General features: G+C 40.5%; 2 protein-coding genes across 2 annotated transcripts; both read left to right on the top strand.

The window, feature by feature from the left end:
- The first annotated feature begins 615 nt into the window (after nt 1-615).
- Nucleotides 616-6,017, top strand: psmc1b (proteasome 26S subunit, ATPase 1b). The gene is made up of 10 exons (XM_089022059.1): nt 616-766; nt 866-962; nt 1,085-1,209; nt 1,309-1,494; nt 1,571-1,699; nt 2,622-2,718; nt 3,858-4,047; nt 4,139-4,290; nt 4,819-4,973; nt 5,739-6,017. The coding sequence occupies exons 3-10, from the start codon at nt 1,150-1,152 to the stop codon at nt 5,871-5,873; spliced, it is 1,104 nt and encodes a 367-aa protein (XP_088878185.1). The 5' UTR covers nt 616-766; nt 866-962; nt 1,085-1,149; the 3' UTR covers nt 5,874-6,017.
- A 2,119-nt stretch (nt 6,018-8,136) lies between these two features.
- calm1b (calmodulin 1b) lies at nt 8,137-23,118 on the top strand. The gene is made up of 6 exons (XM_089021540.1): nt 8,137-8,264; nt 16,187-16,217; nt 16,723-16,866; nt 19,593-19,699; nt 19,786-19,921; nt 21,192-23,118. Exons 1-6 carry the CDS (start codon nt 8,262-8,264, stop codon nt 21,218-21,220), a joined length of 450 nt encoding a protein of 149 aa, XP_088877666.1. The 5' UTR covers nt 8,137-8,261; the 3' UTR covers nt 21,221-23,118.
- Nucleotides 23,119-26,572: the final 3,454 nt, after the last annotated feature.

Raw genomic sequence — 26,572 nt, 5'->3', positions numbered from 1 at the left:
GGACGTTCTATGGTCATTTTTAAAAATGGCTTCATATATATAAGCATCGGATATACCGTAAAAGAAATATGAAAAATGGTACGTATATTACGTACGTAGAGCAATAACTACACTCCAAACGCATGGTGGCGGTAGTGCGCTGATTCGTGAAATGAACGGCGACTGTGTGACGCATTGTTGTTCGAAGAAGTTCCTGACGTCATCTCAAAGCGACGAGAAACAATGGTAAGTGAGCAAGCAAATTTCACTACCTCTCGAAAGGTTGATCAGAAAGATTTTCATAATTTATGTCGAATGAACACAAAACACAATACAAAATTGTTTTCGGAATTGTTGTCATTCCATGGTTAGTGCTTGTGTTTTCATAAAGGAGCACCGCCTTGCACAACGATACTGCAACCTTTTAGCCGATGGCTGTTAGCCATAGCTTATGCTTTTTTCTGTCTTGTTGACACCGATCTCCGTTCTCCAAGTGTCATTAAAAACCAACTCGTTAAAAATAGTAACTTTTAATCCTTTGCACGAGTGGGGTTCCCTGTCAGAGTAATTTCTTATTCTGGGCGTGGTTATTTATTTCGACTAATAACGCAGTTATAAGCGGGGTCGTGTAGATCGTAACCGACTCCAGATCTGCAAAGGTTATTGCAACATGTGCTATTTTCATGATGCTACACGACTGACACTCGTGTTAAATAATTCTTAATTATTCAAGGGTCAAAGCCAGAGCGGTGGTCACGGTCCAGGAGGAGGCAAGAAGGATGACAAGGTAAGATCGGCACAGCGCCATCACTAATCAATTGCATTTTATATCTAACTATTTTTGGGGGGAAGTTTTGGTGTTTAAACAATGATGTTTTTTTTTCAGGATAAGAAAAAGAAATATGAGCCCCCGATTCCCACCAGAGTTGGCAAGAAAAAGAAGAAGACAAAAGGACCAGATGCTGCCAGTAAACTACCGCTGGGTACGTATATAAGAAGAGTGCAGGAAGGGTTTCTAATCAGATCAATAACTGTTAACAACTTAAGAAGTTTTGAAAAAAATCTGTAAACTGATGTCAATAAAGTGATTTTACTTTGTTTTAAGTCACTCCCCACACCCAATGCCGCCTGAAACTACTAAAGCAGGAGCGGATTAAGGACTACCTCCTCATGGAGGAAGAGTTCATCAGAAACCAGGAACAAATGAAACCCCTGGAAGAAAAACAAGAGGTCACTCTTCCATATGAACATATTGGACAAATTTAAAAAAAAAAATGGGGATTCTTCAACAATGAGTATCTACTCCCTTTTTTTCCCCTCCCGACACAGGAAGAGAGGTCCAAAGTGGATGACCTGCGAGGGACCCCGATGTCTGTGGGCACTCTGGAAGAAATCATTGATGACAACCATGCCATTGTGTCCACATCGGTTGGATCAGAGCATTACGTCAGCATCTTATCCTTTGTGGATAAAGATCTGCTTGAGCCTGGTTGCTCAGTGCTTCTCAACCATAAGGCAAGAGCCATTTCTTTGGTCATAATCAATCTTGGGGAAAAAAAACCCGTTGGTAGTCATCTCATTTATCCTTCAGGTTCACGCTGTGATTGGGGTACTAATGGATGACACTGATCCATTGGTGACCGTGATGAAAGTGGAGAAAGCCCCGCAAGAAACGTATGCTGACATCGGGGGACTGGATAATCAGATACAAGAGATCAAGGTTAAAAAAAAAATGACCAGAAGTTAAGGTTAAAGGACAACCGACACCATTTTTTGTTTCCTAACTGACATCAGAAAAACGTTTTATAGCACGGAAAATAGCCAAAACACTGGCTGATATTTTTAGTCAAATGCAAAACACCAATAAAAATGAGTTAAAGTCTCCCAAAAACTGCCACAAATGAGCTCAAAACTGGGGGGATTCAGAAAGTCCCGCCCCCTTGTTCGTGACATCACTATGGGTCACAAACTGCCTTGCTCCAGAACCAAAACAATGGCTTCAGAGAGTTAAGATTCGAAGAAGATGCTTTCTTGTTACTCATCCAGTTATGAATATGATTCAAATTAGTTCTGAAGAGGAAAGCATAAATGTTTGCAATCAATTAAAGAATTTATTCCGTTCCAGTTTGAGGCAACATTGGGGGGAAATGTATCACCAAAAAAGAGGCAGAAAATGGCGCCCAAGCTCCGTTGGAAATGGGCTGATTTGTCTACTGGGAATTTGTGTCAACTACTATCAAATAGTAGTCTTGGTGCAGCACACGATACACCATCGCGTTATTTATGTATTTTCCTTCTAATTTCGCCATCAACACGAAGTTTTCAGACAGAACAAAGTACCCAAAATGCATTGTGTGTCGCTTTCTCGGTCAGGGGCGTTCCCTCTGTGACGTCACTTCAGGCATCGTCACCAACTCGAAAACAAGACTTCCTGAATATTCAGCGCGAGTCTTAGAAACTAAAATATAGCTATATGCGGCGGAATCTTTGTAAAATACGCTCAGTAGACGTCATTTGAAGTGATTTTACAAATTATCGACGCAACTTGTCCGGAGGTGTCGGTTGTCCTATAACATTTTTAAGTAGGAAGCTTGAACAAATCAAGAATAACTATTGAGACTGATTGTGTTGTAATCTTCCAGGAGTCCGTGGAGCTTCCTCTCACACATCCAGAGTATTACGAAGAAATGGGTATAAAACCCCCTAAAGGCGTTATCCTATATGGACCACCTGGCACGGGTGAGCATCAATGTATAGTCAGAAAAAGTACCACAAGAAAAGCGAATACAAATTATCGCTCACGACTTACCATTCTTTGCCTGCTTATGGGGACGAGGCATATAAAGCCCAATATATTAGCTGTCTATTAGCTAGCTAGCTAGTTGAGCACCAGGTAGCAAGCACCTCCATCTACAACATTAGTAGCATGTTCTAAAAAAGTGATTGGGCACCATCAATGTCAACAATCTTAGCTATCTATTAGCTAGCTAGCAAGCTTTCTATCTATTTGACTTACTTCCGGGTCGAGTGAACGCTGGCGTGTGTGGCTGCCGCTGCTCACCCACAGAAAAACTGATCCTCTGACTGTAAAGTGACCTTGAGAGTCACTTATTATTATTATTAAACAAAACAACAGAAGAAAAGTTCAGTACACTATGTCATAAATTTGTATTATTATTAGCTATCTATCCAGTTATCGCGCTACTAGCTATCTACAGTATTAGCTATCTAGATGGCTAGCTAGCTATCTATTAGCGATATAGCTATCTAGCTAACTAAGTATTAGCTACGTTCTTGAGAGTTTTGAAAGGCGCCTATAAATACAATTTATTATTATTATTATTATTATTACTGTTACTATAAATGATGATGATTAGGGTTGAGTGAACGCTGGCGCGTGTGGCTGCCACGGCTTACCCATGGAAAAACTTACCCTGTGACTGTAAAGTAACCTTGAGAGTTTTGAAAGGGGCTAATAAATGAAATGTATTATTATTATTATTATTATTATTATTATAATGACAGTGAAATAACTTACAAAATCCATACTTGAAGACTACCGTCCGGATTCGAACCCACAACCTTAACTATTAAGATTGGCTCACTAACTTCCCACTTTTTTATTTGTTGAAAATGTTTCGAGTTGCCGGTTTTGTGCCATTTGTCAAATGAACCAGGTGGCCACTAGGCGGCGACAAAACCAAACCTGTTATACCAGGCGCCATCTTACTGCTAAGGACCAAGAAGCAGAAGCCTAAGGACTAAAAAAAAACACTGCAATAGCAAAAATAAATACATAAAAAGCACCTTCAGACACGCGTTAACAAACTTTCGAAAAATTACTCGATTTAATATTTTATACTTATTTTTCTCACCAGGTAAAACACTCCTCGCCAAGGCCGTCGCTAATCAAACATCTGCCACCTTCTTGCGCGTGGTGGGCTCCGAGCTCATCCAGAAATACTTGGGAGACGGTCCCAAATTGGTTCGAGAGCTCTTCCGGGTGGCAGAAGAACACGCTCCCTCTATCGTTTTCATCGATGAGATTGACGCTATCGGAACTAAAAGGTGATTTTTTTTTTATTTTTATTTTTTCTACCTTCCTGTTGCAAATGTGGTTTAAAACAGAATGGCGGCCATTGGATGTGTCTTAACGCAGGTATGACTCCAACTCTGGTGGCGAGAGGGAGATCCAGAGGACCATGCTGGAGCTCCTCAACCAACTGGATGGCTTCGATTCGCGAGGCGACGTCAAGGTTATCATGGCGACCAATCGGATAGAAACTTTGGATCCAGCTCTCATTAGACCTGGTCAGTATGATTCAGAATCTCCATGCATAGTCAATAACATGGTTGTATCTATTAGCTAGCTAGCTGGCTATCTGATAGCTAGCTATCTATTAGCTAGCTGGCTATTGGCTAGCTAGCTGGCTATATGTTCACTATCTAATAGCCAGCTAGCTTTTTTTATTTATTTATTGGAGTTATTCCGGGACTGCTGGCGCGTGTGGCTGCCGCTGCTCACCCACAGAAAAACTGATCCAATGACTGTAATAATACATTTCATTTATAAGCGTCTTTCAAAACACTCAAGGTCACGTTACAGTTACAGTATAAGTTTTTCTATGGGTGAGCAGCGGTAGCCACACGCGCCAGCGTTCACTCAACCCGGAAGTAACTCAAATAGATAGATAAATAGATCCAATAGCTAACTAACAGCAGATAGCTAATAGATAGCCAGCTAGCTTGATAGATTATTATTATTTTTTTTTTTAATCTTGTTTTCTTTATAATTATTTTTAATAAATGCTTCTGGTGTGATTTTTTTTTCCTCCACAGGGAGAATCGACCGAAAGATTGAATTTCCGCTGCCTGACGAGAAAACCAAAAGAAGGATCTTTCAGATTCACACGAGCCGCATGACCGTCGCCGACGACGTCACCCTCGATGACCTCATTCTGGCGAAAGACGACTTATCGGGAGCAGACATTAAGGTACGATGCGCAAATGCTACATTCCCAGAACAATTTTCAGTTTCGATAGATTCGCTAGCTAATGGCTATCTATTAGCTAAATAGCTATCTAGGTCATTGGTAACAGACAATGAGGAGACAGAATGAACATAAGGAGATAGAATGACCTTAACACAACTAGCTATCTAGATAGCTATCTCGTAGCCAGCTAGCTTTCTATCTATTTGAGTTACTTCCGGGTTGAGTGAACGCTGGCGCGTGTGGCTGCCGCTGCTCACCTGCAGAACAAACTTATCCTGTGACTGTCAAGTGACCTTGAAAGTTTTGAAAGGCGCTTATAAATGAAATGCATTATTAGTATTAGTATTATTGGTATTATTATTATCTATTCGCTAGCTATTAGCTATCTATTCCCTGGCTAATAGCTATCTATTCTTCAGCTATCAGCTATCTATTCGCTGGCTATTAGCTATCTATTCGCTAGCTAAAACTTATCCTGTGACTGTAAAGTGACCTTGAAAGTTTTGAAAGGCACTTATAAATGAAATGTATTATTATTATTATTATTATGATTATTATTATGATTATTATTATTATAATATTCGCTGGCTAATAGCTATCTATTCTCCGGCTATTAGCTATCTATTCGCTAGCTAAAACCTATCCTATGACTGTAAAGTGACCTTGAAAGTTTTTAAAGGTGCTTATAAATGAAATGTATTGTGATTATTATTAATTTTCCCATCAATGGTGCTTTTGTCTCTGCTTACTCGTCTTGTTCTACAGGCCATCTGCACAGAAGCAGGCCTGATGGCACTGCGAGAACGCCGCATGAAAGTCACCAACGAGGACTTCAAGAAATCCAAGGAAAACGTCTTATACAAGAAGCAGGAAGGCACACCCGAGGGTCTTTATCTCTAACCACCAAACTCACACCAACGGCAAAGTTATTCATCTCCTCAGTGAAATTTTTGTTCTATTTTGTGCACGTCACATCTGGTTTATTCTGGTCAGTCTCTCTCTTGGTTCCATGTTTCACATATGAATAAACAAAAGAAAAATCAATCAATACTTCAATCAATCAATAATAATCAGTTAACTCATTCACTGACAGACGATGTGCAAAAAAAATGGGTCCACTTCAGTGCCTGGGTTTTTGTCATTTTCACTCAAATTCACAGAATATTGAGTTTTAGGACTACATACACATTCAATGCAACGTTAGAAACTCTTATTTCAACAGAAAAAGAGTTAATTCCTAAGTTATATGGGTCTGGAGTTATCTGAGCTTGAAATGGGGGCGGCTGTACAAAATTCAATAACGCGAATCATGTGTTGCACCAAGACTACTATTTGATACTAGTTGACACAAATTCCCAGCAGACAAATCAGCCCATTTCCAATGGAGCTTGGGCGCCATCTTGTGCATTTTCTGGGCGCTACATTGGAGTCCAGACGCCTCAAAATGACACGGAAGGACTTCTTTAATTGATTGCAAACATTTATTCTTTCCTCTTCAGAACTATTTGAATCATATTCATAACTGGATGAGTAACAACAAAGCATCTTCTCCGAATCTGAAGCCATTGTTTTGATTCTCGAGCAAGACAAGACGTCCTGGCGTGACGTCACGAACAAGGGGGCGGGACCTTTTGAAACTGGCCACTTACGGGTTCAATTTGAAGTAGTTTTTGGACACTTTAAGTCATTTTTATGGGTGTTTTGAATTTGACTAAAAATATCAGCCTGCGTGTTTTGGGTATTTTAGATGCTATAAAATGTTTTTCTGATGTCAGTTAGGAAACAAAAAAATGGTGTCGGTTGTCCTTTAAAGTACAAGGCAGTTTGTGTATCTCGTTCTGCACTATGGCCACTAAGTGGCGCTTCAGAGTCAAATCCCACTTTGACAGACATGACGTACAAGTGTGTTAGGACATTAGGAACAATATGTCAACACTGTCTTACTACACGAGTGCATACCCTGCAGGAAATAAGAGGTAAAGTTGTGTAGTCATCACGTTGGATTTCCTCCCAACGTAAGAAGAAACCCCGCAATGCCGAAACGAAAGCTGTCAATTTAACTTGGGCCTGACACACTTGTGGCAGCCAATCGTAAATCAGCACTCTCCACCATATCATATTCCGCGCACCAATGAAAAAAGAACTACGTTTTATCTTCGTCGTCATCGTGTCAAGGGGATCAGAAAATGGAGCGTTTGCGCAGCGCTGCTGAACGCTACATTACTTTTCAACTTTTCTAAATTTACGTTTATTATATTCCTATCCAACGCCGCTGCCTGGTGCAATGCAGGTCCCGTGTGGCCAATGAGAGGAGCCGACACATGGAGGAGAATATTGCGGGTCTCAAGTAGCCAATCAGAAGCGACTTCACAATGCCGGGTACCGCAAATTCTCTCGCTTCAACCGCAGCACTTCCTGTGGTAGCGGGATACTTGCGCGGAAGCAAAGTAGTACTTGCGTTAGAGAACTAAAGTTTGTCTTTAATAAAAAATAATAATACATTAACCAAAAACTCCTGAAATAATATATAATTGGTTTACAAATGTTTAAATCTGAATTTTGATGAGATTTTTTTAAATTTTCTTGCTATGCATCATTTCGGAGTTGTTGGTTTATTTTACATACAGTATTATTTTTTTAACAGAAATTACTGTGACGTTTTATATACAGTATATTAAAGGTATTTTTCCGCCATGAAATAAAACACGATTTGGAACAGATTACCAATATTGAAGTTATATGCGCAGCATAAAGCACGTAAAAGAATTTGAGATGATTTACTAGTCCCACAATGGGGAAATTTGCAATCTACAGAAGCTAAATTAAAACTTTATAAAATGTGAGTTACTTTCTCTGAATTAAAAAAGAACAAACTGAAATATCCGAAGATTATTCACTTTTGTAATGATCATGTAAGGAAGACAGTCAGCCTATTGCTTTCCAGTCATCAATTTAACTATAACATCGCTGCAATGCTAGGACGTCATTCCACTCAACATGTACACATTGCACACATTATATCATATCTAAGTGTATTTGCATTGAATATCACGTTGCAAACATTTATGCAGCAAACGAGCCGCAAACGGCGATCATGTAGAATCCAGGAAGTGAGTGATCATCATAGTGCTGGTTTTTGGCGGAGGGATACACAAAGCAATTCAACCCCCTCCTTCCCTTCCAGCCGCTGCAATATACGCGCGTTGTGCCGCCTGTAGAGCTCCATCTAAGGGACGGTCACATTCCTAGTCTGCCGCCACACACCGACAAGCACACAATCCATCCAACATGGTATGTATTCTCATTCATTCTTTTCGTTCGGTGGAAAAATTGCATGGATTGAATTGTAATCAAATGATAACCCAAATACAAGCGGCGTGGAGAGGCAAATGCAAACCCTATGTATTTTAGCGCCATCACTTATTCTTCGGCTATTTTGTATGCGGGGAAGCAGAAAAGCTCTGCAAAAAAAAAAACATTTTTTGGAGGGGGGGGGGGGGTGCGCCTTATTGTTCACGTCCAAATCGCGCGAGGATGCTTTCGGTTTTATTTTATAACAATTCTTTTATGAAACACAAACCGCATTTCCTCATAACTGCGCAATTGTAAAGGGTAATAAAAGCTATCGGTGCAGGAAAGCCGAAAGCAACCCTTCCCACTCGCCTTATCTATGCGTTTTATATTGCAAATGTCAACGCGCGTAATAACGCAAGTTATTACGTTATTATTCCACAGCTTTAAGTACATCGAGTCCCATTCTCCAATCCGCCTGCAGAGCGCAGGCGTGTTGGGACGCCTACCTTGTCGCTATTCGAAGCACACGCTGATATTATTCTCCTTTTAGGACATACAGGAAGTGTGGGAGATGGTCCTCTTTTTTTTTTCCGTCGAACTTTGCCCACGGAGTCTTCTCGTTCTGCGGGTTCTATTTGGGGTTTTTTTCCTACCTCTTGGCCCAGCCTTGCAATGCCACGCCATGCCAGGCCGGGATAAGGAAATGGCACTGATGTAATTAATGGTTAAACTCATATGCATGACAGTGTTATAACTGCATTGCAGTGTGTTGGAGTGTTTGATGGCTATGTGTGATTATCTGTAACTGACTGCCTTTTTTTGTCTTGATTTGGTCGAGATGCTCATTTTTATCATACTCAAAGCAGTGCCGCCTAGTGACACATTCAGGGGGTTCCTTTAAGGTACTTAATATTCCCCCTTTTTTATGAATTTATGGCATGAACAAGCACCACAGCATTGTAAAGGTTGTCAGAGGACCAGGCTAACATCTGTGGTGGGTTATGTTACTCCTGTCAAAATCTTCTAGAGAGCCCTTTGAAGGCAAAGCAGATGTGTTTGGTGACTTCATCAAAACGGAGGATTTGCAATTATGAGTTATCTTACATCCTATTTTCAATAGATGCAATACAACTACATATATCAATATACCTTTTCTTGATACTTGCACTATGTCCAGTTTTTTTTTATGAAACGGGTTTGCACATTTACAGTATACATCTGCTGCCATTTTTACTATGCTTAGAACATCTTGTTTTTCTATCCTTTCAATTCGCTTTCAAATTGCTGCTGTGGACTGCAAATGTCCCCATTGTGGGACGATTAAAGGTTTTCTGATTCTGATTGACAAAGACAACCAAAAGTGCTATTACGACGCTGTCATGTTGATGATCAACGAGCGATTAGGAAAGTAGAAATATCACAGTTTCAACGTTGCCCCGTAGGGATTCCATCGATATCCGATGGTTCATGAATCAGCCCTCTGGACTTGAGACGACGAATCTGTTGGCGTGATCAGATGTCCTATTTCTGGTATTAGCTAGGATGCTGCCTCATGTTGCCGTGCAACAAAGTGACCGGCGCTTGCATTGTTATCGCTTTGAAAAGTTTAAAGCCCCCCTTTTCCTTTCCGCATCGGTACACCCAGCGGGGTATATACCGCACCCGTCAATAGTGCGGTATTGACCACGCCGAGGCCTGATCTCATTTCGGCTGCGCTCTTGTCCCCCACACCCCCCAACGCATTGTTTTCTAACTAGAAGGACATCCGATCGTCCACGATGAATAATTGAGGCGCTTGACGGCCGACACCTTGTCGTGTACCGTGTTCCTTCCCAGTTAGTTGGCGCGGGTTTTGCGGAGGAGTACTACTACCATATGGTGGACCGGCCTCGTCCACGGGGTGGAGGGAAGCTGGTGTTGTTTACAACCCTCTCGCCTTGCCACCCCCGCCCGGAATCAACTCATAAGGCCTCACTGTCTTCCTTACAAAGCGCGTGTGTGTGTGTGTGTGTGTGGGTCAGGCTGAGCTGGTGTTTCGAATGAATGGCGAGTGTGTATGTGTGTCACACCCATTTGCCCGTGTGACAGCTGTTTTCCATCGGCGAATCACGACTTTCTCATCTCTGACACGTTCGCGTTGCTGAAAGATTCGTTTCTGTCGTTTGATCGAAAAGCCCGTGCGATCCTACGAGAGCGCCAGGTGGGAAATACGAGCGGTTACTCCCGTCGCAGTCGTCATTGGACTGCAATGCTGAGGCAACGGTGGGTGTGGTTGACCCACTCACGCTAGCCAGCAACCCCCCGACACCCCACCCTCACCCGTCTGCTTTCGGTCACTACACAAAGTGCAATCTGTTTCCTTCACGCGAAGAGGAAAAAGAGGTGGAAATAACCAAACGGAAGGGCAGGGTTGCTGACAAATAGCGCTCGTTAAGACCCAAATCCAAGGGAGGAGATCATGGCAGTGACTCACCAAAACCCCACACCCAGACTAGCTAGCGTAGCGGCGATGCATCATGACAAAGAGGTAGGCGGTTGACAATCCCTTCAAAAATGGGGTCAGATTTTGGTCATTTTGGTCGCCATCATTCAGCAACGGCATTCTGCTGCGACATTACCTTTCATTCAGTGTAAGTGTTATGAGTCTCCCATTAGCCAGGCGTGGCCAACTTTCCTTTGCACGTTTTTCAACATAATTCCACGCCACTAATTAATAGTATGCAATTACCACACGCTTAGGTGACACTTAAAGTTAAAAAAGCATCGCCTTCAGGTTTGACACTTAACTCATTCGCTGCCAGATCATGTGCAAAAATGTGTCCATTCTAGTGCCAGGGTTTTTTATTATTGTCATTCAAATTTGAGGATCCATAGAATATTGAGTTTTGGGACTACATCAACATTCAATGCAGCGCAAGAAACCTTAAACTGTGTTCTTTCATCAGAAAAAAAAACAATTAATTCCTAAACGATATGGGTCTGGAGTTATCGGAGCTTGAAATGGGGACAGCTGTACAAAATACAATATAATACATATTGGTTAAATATAGTGCTTTAATTTAACAAGAGCTGAAGCTGGAAAAAAGGGAAATGCTGCCCCCTTGTGGAATGGGAAAAACATTGCCGGAGGACATGGCCAGTGCTTTATCAGCACCCAAACAAGAAAAACTAAACAAAACAAAACCCGAACAAATTGGGAAATGGCGCTCTACATCATATTTTCAATTCCTGGATAAATTAAAGAATGGCAGTGAATGAGTTAACGTCACCTGTCAGTCAAATTGAACTAATATTTCTGTGTTTTTAATATTTTTTAAAGATCCATTTACAGTTGTATAATACAGTAAAGTCTCGTTATATCGATATTCTCGGGAGTCAGAAAAAATATCGATATAACCGGACTATCGATATATCCGATCCTGCGGCATGTACATTTTCTCCTTGCGTTCATAGAAATAGTATCGTAATAAGCAGTACTATCGATATAACCCATATCGATATAACGAGACCCTACTGTAGTTAATAATTTCAAAATATTACGTGACAAATGCAGGTAACATCTGACGTACGACCATGTTCCGTTCCGACCACGGTCGTAAGTCAAATGGTCGTAAGTCAAAATCCATTCAAAATATTGAATAAAGACTCAGAAGCTAAATGACTCGCAAACTCCCCCCCTGTGGTGCCATTACGCGGTCGATTGCTGTGCAAGAGTGAGATGCTGGCTGGCTGGCTGGCCAAAATTGTCATAGGCGTTGCCGGCCTGCTAGCGCGTTGCAGTGCCAGGCGTAGAATTAAAATGTTAAAAACAGGGTCTAGATGTCGTGGTCGTAAGTATGGGTGGTCGTAAGTATGGGTCATCGTAAGTTGAATGTTACCGGTATTTTTTTTGTTTTGTTTTGTTTTTGTTTTTTTTTGCGTCATTTTCCGCTGGAAAAAAAAATATTTACAAAGATAGCTAGCTGGCCAGCTAGATAGCAGATAGTTAGCCGATATTGTGCAAAGTCAATTCTCTTTGTCTTTTCTGTAATGCCGGACAATAGCTAGCTGGCTGGCTAGCTATTAGCTATCTATTGGCTTGCTAGCTAGCTTTCTATCTATTTGTCTTACTTTTCTATTTGAGTTACTTCCGGGTTGAGTGAACGCCGGTGCGTGTGGCTGCCGCTGCTCACCCACAGAAAAAAAAATCCTGTAACTATAAAGTGACATTGAGAGTTTTGAAAGGCGCTTAAAAGTATTGTTATGTATTATAAATGTATTATTATTATTATTATTATTATTATTATTATTATTATTATTATTAAATAAGTATTATTATTAAGAGCTCAATTGCAATTTGCGTTCCGCGCCAGAGTGAGAAATCACCACAAGGGGGTGACAAAAACAAAGGCGTGACCCAAATTCGAAATCAACTACCCGCTAGTCAAACTAGGCAACTTCAGTCAACGCGTTTCGCCTTCCGGACATTTCTATCCCGTCATACAGAATGTAAACAGGAAGTAAGTCTAAAAAAAACCAAAATAAAATAGAAGCCGTGTTGTTTACCAGAGCGCTTATTGAATCATGCTTGCTTAATCTCACGAGGGCCGCCGAGGTTATTCGCCCCCCCCCCCCCTCGACGCCCTCCAATCGATTTCATCCGCCGTTCGCTACTCTAATCATGCGGAAAGGCATTTTGTTTTTCGCATTGCTGAGTGAAAAGGTCAAATGGCGGCTGCGTCGTCCCCACGGCGTCCAATTTAACTGAATATCGCTATTGTTTGATTCCGTAGAGGGAAAATTCCACTAAAACACACACACACACACGGAACATGTCTTGGTCATCATTTTTACCATTAGCATTTTCTTGTCTTCAATGCTACAAAACTAGCATAGAGCCCGTCCATCATGCTCAGGTTTGTTGTTCCGGTTTCCCTCTAGTTTTCAAATCAGAAGTCGAGCATAATAACTTTACATACGACAAATTGAAAATTGTCGGACTTTAGCAAGCAAGCTATCTATTAGCTATCTACTAACTGGCTGGCTTTCTCTCTATTTAGCTTTTAATTGGCCTTATGGCTATCTAGGTGAAGGCCTAGCTAGCTATCTGTTAGCTATCTATTAGATAGCTATCTTTCTATCCGAGTTACTTAGCTGTCGATTAGCGAGCTAGGTTTCTATCTGAGTTACTTCCGGGTTGAGTGAAGGCCTAGCTAGCTATCTGTTAGATATCTAGCTTTCTATCCAAATTACTTCCGGGTTTGTTCAGGTTTGTTGTTCCGGTTTCCCTCTAGTTTTCAAATTAGAAGTCGAGAATAATAACTTTACATACGGCAATTTGAAATTTGTCGGACTTTAGCAAGCAAGCTAATTGTTGGCTATCTATTAGCTATCTACTAGCTGGCTGGCTGGCTTTCCCTCTATTTAGCTTTTAATTGGCGATATGGCTATCTAGGTGGCTAGCTGTCTATTGGCTATCTATTCTATTTTAGTTACATAGCTATCTATTAGCTAGCTAGCTTTCTATCTGAGTTACTTCCGGGTTGAGTGAAGGGCTGGCTCGCTATCTGTTAGCTATCTAGCTTTCTATCCAAGTTACTTCCGGGTTGAGTGAACGCTGGCGCGTGTGGCTGCCGCTGCTCACCCACAAAAAAGTATCCTGTGACTGTAAAGTGACCTTGAGAGTTTTGAAAGGCGCTTATAAATGAAATGTATTATGATGATTATTATTAAAACGCTAGTTTGTTATGACTTTTCCTCAGTTTTGAAAGTTTAGAGATTCTCCTGACGTCGAACCCCGAAAAATAATAGAATTTCAAAATAAAAGAAGAAAAATCGAAATTGATTTCACGTTACAATTACTCTGCAAAACACAATTTATGTGGACTGAGGTTTGATAGCTAAGCTAATCTGTGAGATTTAGTTTGGGAAACTGTGTTGAGTGTTTATTTATTTATTATTTTTATTATTATTATGATTGATTTTATTCAAATTTTCCCTCAGTCCATGTATTGAGAAGCATTTGACTGCCGGCATGTTAAAAAAAAAAGATTTTAACATTAGTGACTTTTTATTTCCGTGTCAGTGTCACAATTGGCAGGAGACCGCTAACTGTAGGATTTTCCTTTACGAATGTCACGTTGCCACCGCCCTACCTAAAACAGAAAATTCGTCCAAATGAAACAATAGCGCTTCTGCTGCTAATGAGCGCTACACTTTTTTTTGCTTCGTTTGTGTCAAGCTGCATTTTGACACAAATTGAGATTGATTAAATGTATTAGTTTGTTTTGCTAATGCTACGCTCAAGTCATTCATGCTACATTTCCCAACATTGAACTCATCAGTTCATGTCAGGTCATCAGCGGCGTTTCATACTTCTCACCATTTTTGATCTAATCGGACTTGTTTTGCTAATTTACACGCCAGATGACCAAAAATATCTACAAACTTTGATTGTTTCTGGGTTTTTTTTCCGCATCCGTGTCTGTACCTGGAGCTTATTTGCAGGTTCTCTTGTTTCTAGTGCAGCAAACTGCTGTGGGAATTGGCTCGGAGGCAAAACTGGCAACCGTGACTAATTCATTAGAATCATGGGAATGGAAAGTTTTGGGTGTCAAGGAAGTCGGAAATGCGCACGTCTGTGACGCTATGTTATGTCAATGACGACAAATGGATGAAAAGGTTTCTTCAGGAATCATCTGCATTTCTTTGAAGGCGTCTGACGTTTCGCTTCTCATCCAAGAGGCTTCGTCAGTGAACTAAACTTTTGCTGGTAGCTCTGGCCCTATATATCTATATCCTTACTGTCCAGAGGTGGCGGTGCCAGGCCTCTTCTATGATAGGTCACTGCTCTAAGAGGACTATTTCCTGAGGCTACACTGATTACTTCTATTGTCCTGATTGATTATGGTCTACGACTGGCCTGATTGCCCCATTTGCTCTGATACCCCTCATCAGCATAACTAAGTCTATGTGGGAACAATCTCAGAAGTGTGTTGTAAGCACGATCCAAGTTAAAACCTCACACCTCCAACTTCTTTCAGCCTTTTGGATAAGAAGCGAAACGTCCAACACCTTCAAAGAATTACAGATGGCGGCTGAAGAAACCTTTTCATCGATGGACCACTCCTGTACGACTGAGAGCTTACACAGACGGAATGACAACAATTTTTTTTCTTAACGCGGCGAATTTGTGACATTCAGTGTATTAGCTTACTAGCTAGCTATCTATTAGCTATATAGCTATCTAAGTGGCTAGCTAACTAGCAAGCTATCTGCTGGCTATCTATTAGCTATCTACTAGCTGGCTAGCTAGCTTTCTATCTGTGTATTTAATAGTGACATTCAGTGTATTAGCTAACTAACTATCTAGCTAGCTAGCTATTCGCTATATAGCTATCTAGGTGGCTAGCTGTCTAGCTAGCTATCTGTTGGTTATCTGTTAGCTATCTACTTGCTGGCTAGCTAGTTTTCAATCTATTATTATTATCATCATCAAAATCGGTCAAAAGACTGAACCTGATTCGCGGTAATTCGCGTCGTGGCTTTTCGGCGTCCGTGTGTGCGACAATCAAAACGTGACGGGGGGAAATGAGATGGACTCATGGCGTGATTACGGCGCCATAAGGATCAAATTGATTTAGCGCAGCCGGATGGTGGGGGTCATTTGGAAGTTAGCTACTGGCGCTAACCCGTTGAACGATGGGAGCTTGTTAACTGAGATTATAGCGACTGGTAAATCTTTGCGTCCCCGCGCATGCTATTTCGGGTTTAGCAGAAACCCGGACGAACACACTTTCCACTGTTGAAATGCGGGACGGGGGCGGACGATGCGGAATGTGATGACCGGTACATCTGGGATTTGGGAAAAAATGTGCGTGCTGAGTAACTGGTTTGTTCGCTAACCCCCTCTCCCCCCTTTTTTTCTCTCCATCCTGCAGGCCGACCAACTAACAGAAGAGCAGATTGCAGGTATGAACGCCCGCCGTTGCAATTTAGTCAATGAAGCCGTTTTTTTTTTCTTCTTCTCGCACCCGTTACGTAACGTGGCTCCGTTATCACGGCATAACATCCGCGTATGTAGCGCTTTAACAACAGCTGAACCTGGAGCAAAGCACTAACGTGGAAAAAAGGGAAATGCTGCCCCCTTGCGGAAGGCAAAAAAAACATAGCCAGAGGTCTGACCAGCGCTTTATTGGCACCCAAGCATGAAAAAAAAACAAAACCCAAAAAAAATCGGGAAAAGCGCTTCACATCGTATTTTCAATTTACAAATAAAGTAATAAATGGCAGCGGATGAGTTAAGAAGCCCGCCATCGAATTTACCCATCATGCACTTTTGTCTTTTCATTCAAAATGTATTCGTACACGTCTCTATTGGTTATTTTCTCAACAAATCCATATTACTTCCGATCTTTCCGTTTTTTCTCGTCAATCGGCGGGTGACTAATGTTCTCGACCCCACCCCTTCTCCCAGAATTCAAGGAGGCCTTCTCCTTATTCGACAAGGATGGCGACGGCACCATCACCACCAAAGAACTCGGCACCGTCATGAGGTCGTTGGGACAGAACCCTACCGAAGCCGAACTGCAGGACATGATCAACGAGGTGGACGCCGATGGTCAGTAGCGATCCGTTGTTTTTGTTGTTTTTTTTTTTATTCAAATGATTGACGACAAGCATGAATCGACGCGGTTGCTATCGAAGCTAGCGTTTACACGCGCACAAACACGGCATCACGAACCAAGCGCCCCTCGTTCTGCCTCCCTGGGCTGATGCAATCTAGGTCAGACGGCAATGAAGCTACTAATGGAAAATAAAAGCGGTTACATAAGGCCTCTCACTTCAATTTGCACACCCAAGCTAGCCCATTGAATGGAAGAGGGGGAGGGAAAAAAAAAATCACTTTTATTCACCCAAAGTGACTAGCCAACCAACCGCAGATCCTCGACCCCCTTTCGACGCGCTAATTCGCCGATTGCGAGGTGGTTTGCAATGTTTAAAAAAAAAAAGAAAATAAATAAAGGAGGAAAAGAGAAGCTTCCGCCCCTTTGGATAGTTGACGTCAGAGGCGCCTCTTGTGTGTAATCACACCATCTCCCACTCTGTTCACTCCTTCCACTCTGCTCGTCGCATCTCCATCTTCAACACCCCCTTCTTCCTCCCCCAAGCCGCCATTCCCTTTTCCTTTTGCTTCCATCCGTCGCCGTCTTTATCTCAAGGCGTTCCTTCCTTCCTTCCTCGGTCATTGTCTAATCTGGACAATCCCCCCCCACCCCTCGTCCGTCTGTCCCTCCCACCCGAGGGCTAATCCCTGTGGGTGCTTTGCCCCGCCTGAGTGTCCCCGACCTTGAGATATAATTCCATCAGCCCTTATTATTATTACAGTAAAGTCTCGTTATATCGATATTCAAGGGAGTCCGAAAAAATATCGATATAACCGGGACTATCGATATATCCGATATCGATATAACGAGACTTTACTGTAGTATTATTATTATTATTATTATTATTATTATTATTATTATTATTTTAATCGTACGACATTCCTGCAATCAGTGTTATTAAAAAAAAAAAGATTTTTAAAAATGTTTAAATCGTAAGACATTCCTGCATTCAGTCTCTTTAAAAAGACCTTTTTTATCATATGAGATTCCTGCATTTAGTCCGATCATTGAAAAAAGGAAATAAAAAAAATGTAAATTATACGGCATTTATGCATTCAGTCCGATCATTCAAAAAAAAAAAAGATATTTATTTTTTTTTTTAAATAATACTGCATTAATTCCGATCATTGAAAAAAAATGAGCATTTTCGATTTTTTTTTTAAAATTATGCGACATCCCTATATTCAGTCCTACCATTTAAAAAAATTAGCTTTAATAAAAATTTCATCATACGACATTCCTGCATTTAGTCCGATCATTCAAAAAAAGATATTTATTTGTTTTTAAATAATACTGCATTCATTCCGATCATTGCAAAAAAAGGAGCATTTTCAATTTTTTTTAATTATGCGACATCCCTATATTCAGTTCTACCGTTAAAAAAATAGCTTTAAAAAAAATTAAATCATACGACATTCCTGCATTGAGTCCAATTATTTTGAAAAATGAGCTTTTTAATTTTTTTAAAAATCATACGACATTCTTACACTCAGTCAGATCATTAAAATAAAAACATTACCTTTTTACAATTTTTAAAATCACATGATATTACTGTATTATCATTTCATATTTAAAAAAAATGAGCTTTTTAATATTTTTTTTAATCGTACGACATTCCTGCATTCTGTCCAATCATTCAAAAAGACATCTTATTTTTTTATTTGTTTCATACGACCGTCCTCCTCTTTCATTCATTGAAGGTGCGCCTTATATATTTAAAAAAGTTTAAAAATACACCATTCATTGGGGGTGTGGCTTATACAGTAGGCTGTTGTTTTTTTTGACCTTCCACATGATGCCCCTCGCTGGGTTTTCCCAGCAGGAAACTGGATCGTTTTGATTTATACAGCTTTCCCGCTGTTCACACTCTGTCTATATTATAGATGAATAGTATACTGTGGGTGCCCCCCAAGACCCTCCCCGTCCCCTCCTGGTGGAATCCTGCAGCGCCGTGTAACATATGCAGCATATTTACAGTACGGGGCTACCCTTAGAAAGACACATACGCTCGCCCTCCCCGTTTCCAACGCACCTTGTCATGGTACTAAAAAAAAAAAAAAAAAAAAATATTATGAGGCTTTTTAAAGGACAACCGGACAAGTTGTGTCCATAATTTGTAAAATCACTTCAAATGTCTTCTACTGAGCGTATTTTACAAAGATTCCATCGCGTATAGCTATATTTTACGTTTTAAAACTCACGCTGAATATTCAGGAAGTCTTGTTTTTGAGTTGGTGACGATTCCTGACGTGACGTCACTGAAGGAACGCCCCTGACCGAGAAAGCGACACGAACTGGGGGCGGGACTTTCTGAAAATCCCCAGTTTCGAGCTGATTTGTGGCAGATTTTGGACACTTTTAATTGGTGTTTTGCATTTGACTAAAACTATAACGGCCTGTGTGTTTTGAGTCTTTTCCATGCTATAAAACGTTTTTCTGATGTCAGTCAGGAAACAAAAAAATGGTGTCGGTTGTCCTTTAAGTTGCACCAACAGGAAGTATCAATGCCGTATAGACGAGAGGAGAAAAAAACCGGGACCTAGATGCTAAAACAAAGGCTTTCATTTTGGAACTCGCCATCGGCTTAATGTGAGCTGACGACGACATCGACTTAGCTGCCCGACTTTGCTCTTTATGTAATTGCCGTTTGGATTAAACAGCGATTCATTGATCATTCCAGGTAATGGAACCATTGACTTCCCAGAGTTTTTGACTATGATGGCAAGGAAAATGAAGGACACGGACAGCGAGGAGGAAATCCGCGAGGCTTTCCGGGTATTTGATAAGGTAAACACACAAAAAAAAAAAAAACAATGAAGAACAAAAAAATGAAAGACTAGCTTAGCCGCCGCCGTTGTTATTGTTGTCCCAAGGACGGAAACGGCTACATTAGCGCCGCGGAGCTTCGTCACGTCATGACGAACCTGGGTGAGAAGCTAACGGACGAGGAGGTGGACGAGATGATCAGAGAAGCAGATATCGACGGAGACGGACAGGTCAACTACGAAGGTAAAAAAAAAACGACGACGTCGCCAACATCAATTCGAGTTGTTGATGTTTTGACGAAAGGCGCGCTTGGTCGCTGTTATTGTCTTTTTTTTTTTTTTTTTTTGTCCATTAGATGAATTGCCCTACTTTTTCGACAATCTCCAAAGCTCCCTTCATCCATCCGTGTATTCCCTGCTCGCGTTTAACTCATTCACTGCCAGACAATGTGCAAAAATGTGTCCACTGCCATGCCAGGGTTTTTGTCATTTTCACTCAAATTCCAGGAGATCACAGAATATTGAGTTTTGGGACTACATAAACATTCAATGCAGCGTAAAAAAAACAGACTCTCTTCTTTCATCAGAAAAAAAAGTTAATTCCTAAATTTTATCGGTCTGGAGTTATGTGAGCTTGAAATGAGGGCAGATGGACAAAATGCACTACGTACATATTGGTTGATATTATAATAATAATAATACATTTCATTCATAAGCGCCTTTCCAAACTCAAGGTCTCTTTACAGTCACGGGATATTTTTTTCTGTGGGTGAGCAGCGGCAGCCACACGCGCCAGCGTTCACTCAACACAGAAGTAACTCAAATCGATAGGAAGCTAGCTAATAGGTAGCTAGATAGCTATCCAGCCAGCTAGACCGCTAATAGATAGCGCATAGATAGCTAGCCAGCCAGACTGCTAATAGGTAGTGAATAGATAGATAATAGATAGCTAGGTAGGTAGCTTGATAGCTATGCAACCAGCTAGACCGCTAATAGATAGCTAGCCAGCCAGCCAGACCACTAACAGGTAGTAAATAGATAGCTAATAGATAACTAACAGATAGCAAATAGATAGCTAGGTATGTAGCTTGATAGTTAGCTCGACTGTCATAATTTATGATGTAACAGGAACCCGAAGCATACATTGTTTTCAAAGTTTACTCACTTAACAACAGCTGAAGATGGAACAAAGTGCTAATATGGAAAAATGGAAATGATGCCCCCTTGTGGAAGGCAAAAAAAAACATTGTCAAAGGTTATGGTCAGTGCTTTATCGGCACCCACGCATAAAAAAAACGAACAAATTCGGGAATGGCGCTCTATGGCATATTTTCATATTCATTTTTTTTGTTGCGATTGACAGTGAATGAGTTAATATGGATGAGCAGAGCGAGTGGGTGGGGTCTAATTCTCCCCCCCAAAAAACAAGTCCCTCTAAAATTTTATTTGCATTTTGATTCATATCATTAAATAAACGAAAGTAACAACCAATTCTCTTTTCTTCTTCTTTGCAGAATTTGTACAGATGATGACCGCAAAGTGAAGCTCGCCCACCCCTATTCTGTCCCCCCCCCCTCCTCCTCTTAGAAGAAAAGAAAAATATCCACACAAAAAAAAACAACAACAAAATAATAATCCAAATGTTTTACTTACCTCTTGGAGATATAAAAAAAGTTCATTTATTCATACTGTTTCTGTATAGACAAATAATTGAATGTTGAACTACAATATCCTTCTGTCCACGCAGAGAAAAAAAAACATAGATACAAATATCTGCATGAAAAAGATGGTTAGTGATCCTTTCCTCTAACCCCTCCCCCTTTCAACTCCCCGCCCCCTTTTCTGGAAATCAATCAAGCATCAGTACTGAACAAATAATCCATAATGACGACTTATTTTTTCTTCTGTTTTTTTGTGCATGCAAGCTTGAAACCGGAGCACACACACACCCAACCAGGCCCCCACCCTGTTTCCCCTTCCTATCACTCAAATCCCAACTCTCCCCACCTGAGCTACCAAAACGTGCTAATTCCACTATATGCTATCCTCTTGATGGTTTGGTACTTTTTGTTTTTTTTTTTCTTGTACAGTGGAACCTCGGTTTACGAACTTTTCGGTTTACGAACGTTACATTTATGAACATTTTACCTTGGCATACGAACTATTTTTCGGGATACACACGGAGCTACCACAATGAGTGATGTGTCGTTCGTGAACGAGCCCGTTCTCCAAACAAGGAAATGGCAGCTGACTTTTTTTTTTTGTGTCCTCTATTCCCAGAACGCAGCAGTGGGGGATGGGGTTACGGATAGAGAGGCCATTCTCCAAAAACAAAATGAGAAAATGGATGCAAAACAGTGAAATTTGGACTTGTTACAACTTTGATAGTTCAAAGGCAGAGTGTAGACTGCAAGGTTAAAATTTCCAGCAATCAGGCTCCACAAATAACCCGCACAAGTCATCTGTACACTTGATGCAAAAACGCTATCAACCCAGCTCAACAGATCACAATTGATGAAGAACTAGATACAATTATCACAGAGAAAACACCAACAAGGGATCATTTCTCAAGATAGAGTTCCTCATCAAGTGTTTAATGCAGAGGAAACTGGACACTCCATTCCATCAAGCCATTAACGACCATCACAAAGGTCAATAAAACCACTTTATTATACAGGACAGTTTATTTCTTTAATTATAATACCGTATCACATTTATTATACATAAAATAAGGTATATTTTGTGTAGTTTTAAGGCTTAGAAAAGAGAAAATGATGTTTTATGGGGACCTGGGAACGGATTATTCTCATTTTAATGGTTTCCTATGGGAAATTAATTTTTGGGATACACACTTACATTCGCCTTACACACTCTTTCTGTGAACCAATTAAGTTCGTAAGCCAAGGTCCCACTGTATTTGGAAAGGAACCCTGTCATGTTAAGATGAGAGACTATTCCAAGTTCTGAAGCATCATGTGGAAAAGGGACTTCATTGTATGCTAGCTAAAATAAAAAAAAAAAAAAAGGAAAAGCTACCAAAAAAAAAAGATTTAACACGAAAAAAATTGGCATGTTTTCTTTTTGTTTTGGACCATTTTAGTCGATGTTCATCCTGCCCTTTAAAAGAAGGAAAGGGGGAGGGGGGGCTTCAAAAGTCTTACGGTTAGCTTTCTTTCTTTAATTTTTCTTTCATTTTGGCGCTGAGATGCGAGTGTCTGTCCTGTTATTTTTTTATTTTATTTTATTATCATTATGATTATTTTTTCTTTTTTTTTTGCGAGAATCACTGGCCTTCACTTTTTTTTTTTCTTCTGTTTCTCGACTCGGACGGTGTGAGAAAGAGGTGCGGCGCCGCCGCCGCTCTCCGTCTGAGTTCAGTTTACATTCATTCCAAGTTGTACATGCTACAGTTTTTTTTTCAAATAAAAACCATGAACTTTATGATTATTGTCTTTTGTCATTCTTTTTTCTTCCAATCATTTCTTTCTATCATTAGTTGCAAAAAAAAAAAAAGTAATCTGTATTTTTGTCCGCTAATGAGACTGATGTGTCAATTAATAAACGATTGTAAGCATCTGCACGTGCACTGTGATTGGGGCTGGGCCGGCGCAATAACAACTCTTGCAAAAAAAAAGAAAGTGGATGGTTGCTAGGCAACAGGAGCATGCTGTAACTGGGATGTCAGTCTCCCCCCACCCCCTCGCTCTAAAGCCGGTGGGAGTTGGAATAAAGCCTTGTTTATTGACACCAAGTTGGATCAGATGCTAAAATGAAGATGGCGATGTTAGGCATAGGGTGCGTTTGATTTGGACCACAAAACGTCCCGACTAGCTAAGAAATCAGGCAACGGTCCGCCATTGCTCTGCTATATTGGAACTACACTTGACCATGTTTGGGGTCATATTTGCTATCTATTAGCTAGCTGCCTATCTATTTGCTATCCATTTGCCAATTGCTATCTAGCTAGATACTAGCTATCTATCTATTAGCTAGCTACTTAGCTGGCTATCCATTAGCTATCTGGATAGCTAGCTAGCTATGTAGCTGTCTATTTATTAGCTATATGGCTATCTAGCTAGTTAGCTAACCGTCTTGCTGGGTATCTATTAGCTATCTGTTAGCTAGCCAGCTAGCTTGCTCACCCGCAGGAAAAACGATTTTGTGACTGTAAAGTGACCTTGAGAGTTTTGAAAGTCGCTTCGAAATTAAATGTATTATGATTATTATTTATTAAAACAAAGCCGGCAATGTTCGGCAGAGGGGGTGTTTGATTTGTACCCCAAGACGTCCCGATTTCAACAGCTAGGAAATCAGGCAAAGGTCTGTCACTGCTCTGCTATATTGGAACTACACTTGACCATGTTTGGGGGGAGGGGGGCTCTCCTCACACACACACACACACACACACACACACACACACACACACACACACACACACACACACACACACACACACGCGCACACAACCCATAACCACTATTTATAGCACAAATTTGTACATCTGCCAATGTAGCACTGTTTCATTTCCTCACCCGTATCTGTGCCTGCTAAACGAACAGAATACTAGAACAATTTTTGACACCATATTGAAATGCGAGTCTAACATCACAGTTTGAATTTCAACACGCTCATTATCGGCGCAGACAAGCTTTTATCGAGTTGCGAGGAAGGTCAAAGGTCAAATCTACAGTCGCGAAAGAGTGACACCATCGAAGCCTCTTCCTGCACTCGGGAAACGAGCTAACCGGCTAACCAAAAAAAGAGGGTGGCCTTAAAACATGGAGGAAAAGACACCTGAGCAGCCCGACGGTTAAATTAAGACCATGAATATTTCAAGTGTAAATGAAGCAGCGCACTGCGGAGGCCGAAACGTGAGAAGGATCGGCTGCGTGTACGTATCAGGTGACACGTCTAAACCACGCCCACCTTACAGAGAACAAACCAAACAAGATTTGTATTTTTATTGTGTGAATACGTACATTTACATTAATTATGCTCTGCGGACGCCCGTTCGGTGATCCCCCCCCCCCCACCCGTTTAATGATGCTACGACAACATCCATCACGACGCACACTGCAAAGCTTTAAAGGACAACCGACACCTCCGGACAAGTTGTGTCCATAATTTGTAAAATGGCTTCAAATGACTTCTACTGAGCGTATTTGATAAAGATTCCACCGCATATAGCTATATTTTACATTTTAAGACTCGCGCTGAATATTCCGGAAGTCTTGTTTTTGAGTTGGTGACGAGTCGTCACGTGACGTCACTGAAGGAACGCCCCTGACCGAAAAAAAAGGACACATTGTAGCAGTCCTTCCATCACATCAATGCATTTTGGTGTACTTTGGTCTGAAAACGTCGTGTAGGACCAAAAAGAGGCATAAAAGGGCGACAAAGCTCCATGTAAGGAATTAATCAGCCTGTGGAAACGGGCTGATTTATTCCTTACACGGCTTTGTTGCCATTTTCTGCCTTTTTTGGGTGCGACATTTCCCACCCGATGCCTCAAAATGACTCGGATTAAATTATTTAATCGATTGCAAACATGTATGCTTTCATCTTCAGAACTATTTGAATCATATTCATAACTGGATGAGTAACAAGAAAGAATATTCTCCGAATCTGAAGCCATTGTTTTGATTCTCCAGCAAGGCAAGACGTCTTGGGGTGACACCACGAACAAGGGGGCGGGACCTTCTGAAACTGGCCACTTCCGGTTTCAAATTGAAGTACTTTTTAGACACTTTAAGTCATTTTTATTGGTGTTTTTCATTTGCCTAAAAATATCAGCTCACGTGTTTTGGGTATTTTCCATGCTATAAAACATTTTTCTGATGTCAGTCAGGAAACAAAAAAGTGACGTCGGTTGTCCTTTAAAATCAGCTTTGGTGTCATTTTTTTTCTTCTTCTGTCCTTTCTCAAATGTCCGTCCGTCATTGTCACAGTGGATGTCAGGCCTCATTCTATTTCCCAAGATGATGAATCGCCTCATCCATCTTTGATTGTAAAATATGACTAACTAAGGTGTCACGACAAACGAGCCTCATGCAATATTCAGAGGTGATGATAGAAGATTACTGCTAATGAAAACAACATAAAATAGAGCATGCTATACACGCGCACACACTGCGCTTTTACAAGTTCCTGCGTGTGCCCTGTTTGGCTATTGGTAACCAGAGGCCACACGGAGAGCATGACACATCAACATCGCACCCGTTGGAAAAGCCACAGCGAGCAGCAGGCATGTACTCTATCGACGCTTCTTTAGGTACAACCCGAATAATTGCCGTTTATAGAAAACGTCTTGAGAGATTACGCATATATTTCTTGCAGACACACACACACACGTGTACGAATAAATAAACACATAAATAAATACATAAATAAATAAAAAAGCAAGTGAATAAAGGAATATATAAATTAAAATGCGTGTGATTAAATACATTATTGATGTACGTATTTACTTATTTGCTTATTTACTTATTTACGTGTTTACATGTTTCCTGATTTACTTATTTACTATTTTACTTATTTACTTACTTACTTACACTCTTATTTACTTAGTTACTTATGTATTCATGTATTCATGTATTAATGTATTAATGCATTTATGTATTTATGTATTTTTTGAGTTACATCAACAGAGAGATAACAAATAAATAAATACATAAATAAATAAATAAATAAATAAATAAATTAAAAAGCAAGTGAATAAATAAATAAACGGACATATAATAAATGAATAAATAAATAAATAAATAAATAAATAACTTAAAAAGCAAGTCAATAAATAAATGAATAAATAAATAAACGGACAGATAATAAATAAATAAATACATAAATAAATTAATTAAAAAGCAAGCTAATAAATAAATGAATCAATAAATAAATA

This window comes from Hippocampus bargibanti, linkage group LG19 (assembly GCF_051943395.1).
Source record: "Hippocampus bargibanti isolate YZ-2025 linkage group LG19, ASM5194339v1, whole genome shotgun sequence".
Classification (NCBI taxonomy): Eukaryota; Metazoa; Chordata; class Actinopteri; order Syngnathiformes; family Syngnathidae; genus Hippocampus; species Hippocampus bargibanti.
Note: the sequence above shows the minus strand (reverse complement) of the source record. Positions and strands in the feature narration are given on the sequence as shown.